An 8,214-nucleotide genomic window follows, 5' to 3' on the forward strand; every position below is an offset into this window, starting at 1 on the left:
ACAAGAGAGTGAGGGCAAAGAGCTTTTCAACCAAACATCTCACCTGTGGCTTGGTTCATAGACCAGGAGACCATATAGGATGTCTTCTCATAAGTGTTTTGCAGAAATTCCATGGTCCATTTCTCTTATTTTGTGCTTAGTCACTCAGTTGTGTCCAACTCATTGTGACCCCATGGACTGTAGTCTACCAGGCTCCTGTGTCCATGGGATTCTCCAGGTAAGAATACTGGAGTGGGTTGCCATGCCCTTCTCCAGCGGATCTTCCCCACCCAGAAAATGAACTGGGGTCTCTTGTATTGCAGGCAGATTCTTTACCAGCTTAACTACCAGGAAAGCCCTATAGGCGGGAAATTCGACGGTTAATCAAAGGCCAGTCCTGGCACTAGAATGAACCCAGAGCTCATTTCCTACCACAGCCAGTCTGTCATGAGTAATGGGGAAGCAGACCATTAAAATTTGATGTCCAAATGAACACTGTCTGTGCAACAATCCTACGCCTGCCAATTTTTAAAGCATTTAAAGCATTTCTTTGGACAATTTACTTAAGCTCTCTAAAGCTTAGTTCTCTCATCTGTAAAAGGGGGTTGACTAGTTTCTGCCTCATAGGATGGTGTTTAATTAGGATAATATGTACAAAGCACCTTGCACAATTATAGCACCTAACACATAGATAATACTTGATTCATGTTAGCTATTATTATTAAGGTAATAAAGCTCCAGACACAGAAACAATAGGTTATTGGTTTATTATTTACTAAGGGATCAAATCTATTCTACTTTCCCATGGCGTGTATGGGTCCAGGGTAACCTTTTTACTCGTTCTGTCACAGGCAGGGTGGAAGTTATTATCTTTAAAATGAAGGGGCATAGATCACAAAATAGCTGGATGGCTTTTACAATGTCCAAATGAAGTAGCAGGGTCAAAGCAGAAAAGAAAAGCACAGGTGTGGAATAAAGGAATATGAAATTTGCATTATTTTTTCCAAATTCAGTCAGTAAATAGAAAATATGCCCTTTTAACTTTGTAAAGCACCTTACTTTCTTTGATTCTCTTAGCAACTTTGTCAATAGGGAAGGCAGTTTTAATCACCTACAGTTTAGAAATAAGGAAATTGGGCCATAAAATATGAAATGAATTAAACATACAGATGTAAGGGGGAAGATTTTAGAGCTAAGTTTCAAATGCCAGGCATCCAGACCCCTCACCCCCTATAGCCCTTCAGAAGTCACTGTCGTCGGCCCCTGGAGACACTACCTCCTGTGTCAGTGTAGAGATGATCTGTCTTTTCCCATTTGGAATAGTTGTGTGTCTTATTAGTAGAATAGAGTATTGAAATTTTTTAAAATGTATGTCATTCCGGTTCTAGAATATGAGAACATTGTTTTGTTCATGTTGTCCCTCTCAGTGACACAAGGTGTGATAATTTAGATTTTCTCATGTTCATCAATGCATGGAAAATAGAATGAAATGAGCTTCTTTTTAAACAAGTGACAAAAGCAGACTCAAATGTGTTTAGTCCAAAGTGGGAACCTCTGGTTCAATATTGGGAAACAGGAAACACAGGGATGGATTAAGTTTTGGGCACAGTGGGATATTAGAACTCAAATCTGAATATTTTACCTGCAGAGTTTACTTAAAGTAAATTGTTGTACGCACGCTCAGCAGTGACATGTGCTTATATCCAAATACTCTTTATAATGAATTAAGAAAGTGAGTTGGAGTCAGACAAATCTCTGATTTCAAGCCCTGACACAAGATAGAAGATGATAGAATCACACAGTCTCTCTGAGTCTCTGCAAAGCCTCTATTTCCTTATCTTTAAATAAGGGGGATAATAACACCCACCCTTTGGTGGTGGTGTGAGGATTGAATGAGATAATATATGAAAAGCTCCCAACACTGTCACTGCTCTGTCTACCACATTCTTAGCAAAGACTGATTCCTGACTCTCTCCCTTGTTTCCCTATAAGGCGTTTTTAAAATAGACTTTGGTTTTTGTTTCAAGTTTAGGTTCACAGCAAAACTATGCAGAAGGCACAGAGGTTTCCTGTGTGCCCCATCCCTGCACGTGCAGTGTCCCCGTGGCCAGCACCCCTCACCAGAGTGCTGCATTTGTCACAACTGATGAACTCACACATGCTCATCATTTACATTAGGGCTCTCTCTTTGCGCTGTACATTCTGTGGCTTTCAACAAGTTATAAAGACATGCATCTGCCATTATAGGATTATATAGAGTACTTTCGCTGCCCTAAAATCCTATGTGCTCCACCTATTCATTTCTACCCCATCCTGGCAACCACTGATTTTTTTTTTTTTAACTATCTTCATAGTGTTGTCTTTTTCAAAATATATAGTTGCAATCATATAGTGTGTAACCTTTTACGATTGGCTTCTTTCATGTAGTGATATGCATTTAAGGTGCTTCCATGTCATTTCATGGCTTGATAACTCATTTCTTTTTACTGCTGAATAATATTCCATTTTATGTTACCTTCTCTGGAGAAGGGAATGGCAACCCACTCCAGTATTCTTGCCTGGAGAATCCCATGGACAGAGGAGCCTGGTGGGCTATAGTCCATAGGGTCGCAAAGAGTTGGACATGACTGAGCAACAAACATACATTCCCTTCTAGGAGTTTTGTAATTGTCCATTGGTAGGCTACAGTCCACAGGGTTGCAAAGAGTTGGACATGACTGAGCGACTTCACACACACACACACACACAGATTTTACATTTAGGTATGATCACTTTTTGAGTTACATTTTGTGAAGGGTATAAGATCTGGGTCTAGACTTTTTTTTACATGTGGCTGTCCAGTTCTTCTAACATCATTTGTTGAAAACACTGTTTTTGCTCTATTGTATTGCCTTTGCTCCTTCATCATGATTGGTTGACTCTATTTATGGGGGTGTATTTTGTGGTTCTTTATTATAATACATTTTTAAATGAGTACATTTTACACATAGCATCTTCAGTTAAGTTCAGTTCAGTTGCTCAGTCATGTCTGATTCTTTGTGACCCCATGAACCTCAGCACACCAGGCCTCCCTGTCCATCACCAACTCCCGGAGTCCACCCAAACCCATGTCCATCGAGTCGGTGATGCCATCCAACCATCTCATCCTCTGTCGTCCCCTTCTCCTCCTGCCCTCAATCTTTCCCAGCATCAGGGTCTTTTCAAATGAGTCAGTTCTTCTCATCAGGAGGCCAAAGTATTCGAGTTTCAGCTTCAACATCTGTCCTACCAATAAACACTCAGGACTGATCTCATTTAGGATGGAATGGTTGGATCTCTTTGCAGTCCAAGGGACTCTCAAGGGTCTTCTCCAATATACCACATAGCATCTTAGCAAAATTTTAATTCCCTAGAATGAAGCATAGTTCTAATATAAAAATGCTTAAAGAGCATAAAGAGGGAAAATTCATTGATAATTTAAATAATTATCAGCATATTCTGAAAATCTCTTAGAAGTCACTCAAATACCTGCTGAGAATGCTGAATAAAGAAAAATCCACACAAGACCTTGTATGGAATTATAGTTCCATTAAATGCTCTGAAGGCTTACAGAAGACTCCCCAGACAGTATCATATCTCTACTTTAAATTCTCCAGAGTATATTTGAGTCGAGCTTGGCAAAGTTGTTTGAAAGATTTTGATTATTTACATATTATATCCTGTGAGTTCATTTGCACCCTCACAGGGTATTCCTGAGGGTAGTTCCCCAACTCTCTTGGCATTTGGGGCCTCAGTATGCATTCTAGAAGCTGAAATGGCAGTCTTAAAAACAGCTGGGTAAAACAGCTTCCAAACTGAAAAATTACTGAAGCATGTATGTGATTTTGAGGTTTAACCCAGCCATCAGGAAATGAAAGGTAGGAAAACAATCACCTAGTGTAGGAATGCCCCGTAGACCTTTAGGGCTGTGATTCCTGAGAACAGACTAATTAAAACTCTTGAGAATCAATAAAGATGCAGAATCTTGGCTCCATCCTTTGTATTAAAGGAAAAAAGCTGAATTTTGCAGAATAAGACTTCAAAGTCTTGTCACTTCTCTCCCATCATCTTGCCCCGCTCCATGTTGCCCCCAAAGCATATGCATGTTTCTTTCAGACAGTGAGATATGCAAATGAATGGAGCAGAGATCTCAGTGTGGCCTGATGCACCAACCCTGGGAGCTGACGAAGTCTAGGGCGAAGAGCACAGTTAGCACAAAGCAAGTACGCCTTTCAAATCAGAGGTGACATGAAACAGAAGTTAAGTGTGGGCTGTGGAGTCAGACCTGGCTTTTGAACGTCAACTGTGGAATTTTTTCACTTCCACCTTGGACAGATTACTAAACTTTTCTGTGCCTTAATTTACTTATAAATACAGTGAAGTTAATATTGTCACCTCACAGGACTGCAGTGAATATCAAATGAGATAATGTTGCTGCTGCTGCTGCTGCTAAGTCACTTCAGTCGTGTCCGACTCTGTGCGACCCCAAAGATGGCAGCCCACCAGGCTCCCCCATCCCTGGGATTCTCCAGGCAAGAACACTGGAAATTACTGCCCTTGATCTAATGCCTGGCACTTAAGTCATAAGATGAGATTTTAGTGTCTTCTCAAGAAGTCTTTGAAAAGTGTGCAAGAATGCTAGAGTCTCGTTTATAGAATGACTAGAAGGTGCCATCTCCCAACAGGTTCCAGAATAACTCTAAGCCTAGAGTAGCTACTGATCCTCTGCTTAGAGGCTGAGGCCTATGTTTACCTAGCCTGAGCATTTGCACAAAACTTAAGCCCCTGAGCATGGTCTGAGAGCACATGGTCCAAAACACACCAACAGCGAAGGGAGTCCCTGTGCAGACCCTAACACAGTCTTATAAACCATTCGGCAAGGAGCTTGCTAATTTAGAACAATATAATTGAGTCAAAGTTGTGTCTTTTTGGAGAAGGAAATGGCAACCCACTCCACTACTCATGCCTGGAAAATTCCATGGGCTACAATCCATGGGGTCGCAAAGAGTCAGACACAAATGAGCGACTTCACTTTCATTTCTATGTCTTTTTTAAAAAATATTCATTTATTTATTTTTGGCTGCGCTGGGTCTTCATTGCTACACACGGGCTTTGTCTAGTTGTGGAGAGTGGGGGCTAACCTCTAGCTGTGGTGTGTGGGCTTCTCATTGCAGTGGCTTCTCTTGTTGTGGAGCATGGGCTCTTGGGCATGTAGGCATTGGTAATTACTGCAGGGGGACTCAGTAGCTGTAGCCCACAGGCTTAGTTGCCCCATGGCATGTGGGATCTTCCCAGACCAGGGATTAAACCAGTGTCCCTTGCATTGCAAGGCAGATTCTTAACCACTAGACCACTAAGGAAGCCCCCAAAGTTATGTCTATCATGAAGCTATTGAAAGCATCATTGTAGTGTTTGTGTGGGGTGGGGTGAGATATTGAGAGAGAGAGAGAGGAATTTCTTCTCCATGCTGATAATATTTGATTTAGAGGAATAAACTTAAGGAGTCAAATGGAGGAGGAAGGAATCACCTTCCAGTATTCCAGGCAGCGCCATACAGAAAAGGGAGTTGATATGTGAACGAGCTCCAGGTAGTAGGGGAGGGGCCAAAGAATGAGAACTATAGAGGAACAGATATTGACTCTCACTATGGGTGTCCCTTCTCCCAGAAGCTTCTCCCACAGATGGCTGCAGGGCCTTAGGTCAAGAACACCCAGGGACCATGATCTCAACATCTTTCAACCAATGCTCCTGCAAGATGCCTGAGAAGCCACTGAGGAAAAGGAAAGTCAACCTATGTATTTAAAAGCCTTCAGTTCACTTATGGAACCAGCTCTGAACCAAAGAGGACAGTGGTAATTTGTGAAATAACTTTGTCAGTCTTGACATGGCTAAATTTGTATTGGTGAGAATGATGCTTTGTTTATGGTATTGAAGATAACTTATGGAGTCTAGCAGACCTGGACAGACCATTTAACTATGTGAAGTTGGGCAAATTTATTCACCTCTTTGAGCCTTCAAACTGTGGTACTGGAGAAGACTCTTCAGAGTCCCTTGGACTACAAGGAGATCAAATCAGTTGATGCTAAAGAAAACCAACCCTGAATATTCATTGGAAGGACTGAGAGTAAAGCTGAAGTTCTAATACTTTAGCCACCTGATGCAAAGAGCTGACTCACTGGAAAAGACCCTGATGCTGGGAAAGATTGAAGGCAACCGGAGAAGAGGGGCAGCAGAGGATGAGATGGTTAGACAGCATCGTCAACTCAACGGACATGAATTTGAGCAAAGTCTGGGAGATAGTGAAGGACAGAGAAGCCTGGTGTGCTGCAGTCCATGGGGTCACAAAGAGTCAGACACAACTGAGTTACTTTCATTTTCAGCTACTTTCAGCTTCTTTCAAGATTAGTCTTTTGACTTCCTAATCCCAGTACCTCAGAATATGACTTTATTTGGAGACAGGGTCCTTACAGAGGATATCAAGTTAAGGTGAGGTTCATTAGGGTGGTTTTTCATCCAGTTTGACTGGTGTCTTTATGCAAGAGGAAAATTTGGACACAGAGATATGTGCAGAAGGGAGACAATGTAAGGAGATACAGGGAGGAGATGGCCGTCTACAAGCCAAGGAGAGAGGCCTGGAACAGACCCTGCTTTCACAGCCTTCAAAAGGAACCAACCTGCCAATACGTTGACCTTGAACTTTCAGCCTCCAGAACTGTGGACATTTAGCCTCTGGTCTGTTCTACTTTGTTACAGCAGACCTAGTAAATTAATACACCAGCTATACCAGCAGTCACTCTGGGGCACCTGCTGTTGCAGCAACCTCTCTGATTCCTGGGCTGAGAAGCCTGATTCTGGGACTGGGAATTGACTCACAGCCCAGGCAAGGAGTGTTTTGTGTGTGTGGTTAAAAACTGGTTCTCCTTCTCTGGCCTCAACTTTTTCTTTGATGTGAAAGCTTCTGAGCATTGTAATTAGCGCCTCTCATTTGTACATATGGATTAGATGTGTCTCTTTGAGAAGGGAGGAAATGTTCACAGGATGTTTAAGTGTATTTCTATATATTTTAAATGTTGTTGTATTTAGTGTACCTTGTGAATGTCAATAAGAAATAACATTACCCAAAAAAAGAACATCAAATTTCCTGTTTCCAGTTTCAAGTTGAGCAAAGCTGAAGAAAATGCCAAAATAATATGCAAATATTAATGTGCCATATGTAAGCCTTCTTGGATTTTTTTATGAGCTGTCAACACAATTCAGTCTCCCTGTCACTATTCCTGGGTGTTTTTTGTTTGTTTGTGTTTTGTTTTTTTAATAGAATCTGCTTTCTATTTCTTTAAATGGAGAATATTCCCCAGTGGAATATTAACTCTTCACCTTCATTTCCTTTGTCTTTTGCAGGAAATTTTGACTGGGTGGGGAATGACTTCACCCAGAATGCTGGCACAGGCCTCGTTATCAACCAAGCAGACGTGAGGAACAACACAAGCATCATTAAGCAACTCAAGGATGTGTTTGAGAGGGACTGGTACTCACCCTATGCCAGAACCTTGCAGCCCACCAAGCAACCCAACTGCTCGAGCCTCTTCAGACTCAGACTCCCCTCAAACAAAACTGCCATGTACAATGCAAGTGGGAAGGATCCCTAGAGTGTGTAGTCTGAATGAACAAACTTACGGGACATCTTGTATTTCACATTTATATATATATATATATGTATACAAAAACAAAGACTTGAGGAGAGAAAAACAATTTAATATGTCTTTTTTAGGGGAAAAGCACACACAAAAATATTCTCTGAACGACATGTAATAACTAACAATATCTTAGCCGCGTGTACACTAAACTTAAGACTTTTGTATTTGTTACTTCTGACAGAGAATGTCATTTTGGCTTGGAGGTTAGTTTTTACGTTTGCATACAAATTTTAAGACTTTGATGCCTCTTCCTTTCTAGTTTTAGAACTTTTTCTGCTGACCACCTGGTCCGTTCTTAAGAAGCTTAGCATGAGGTAAGATCTTTAACACCATTCTGAGAACTGCTGACATAGAGAAGCATGTGGATTTTGTACGGGAGAAGGAACTGATCAAGCCAAGTATTTGTCCTTGGAAACCATTTCCAAGACCTCTATAGTCATGTAAGCATGAACAGCTTACATCTCATGCTCATCTTCAACACACTTGAAAAATACCCTTTTTGCCTCCTTCTGCATTTTTTCCA

At 41.3% G+C, this 8,214-nt stretch overlaps 1 protein-coding gene across 1 annotated transcript in view; it reads left to right on the plus strand.

Annotated features, from left to right (window-relative positions):
* PLD5 (phospholipase D family member 5) overlaps positions 1–7,643 on the plus strand; it is a 415,356-nt gene extending 407,713 nt beyond the window's left edge. The window contains exon 10 of the mRNA XM_055582168.1: positions 7,396–7,643. Coding sequence (XP_055438143.1) covers positions 7,396–7,643 — 248 coding nt within the window. The remainder of the gene's footprint in view (positions 1–7,395) is intronic.
* Positions 7,644–8,214: the final 571 nt, after the last annotated feature.

The sequence above is a fragment of the Bubalus kerabau genome, chromosome 5 (assembly GCF_029407905.1).
Source record: "Bubalus kerabau isolate K-KA32 ecotype Philippines breed swamp buffalo chromosome 5, PCC_UOA_SB_1v2, whole genome shotgun sequence".
Taxonomy (NCBI): Eukaryota; Metazoa; Chordata; class Mammalia; order Artiodactyla; family Bovidae; genus Bubalus; species Bubalus kerabau.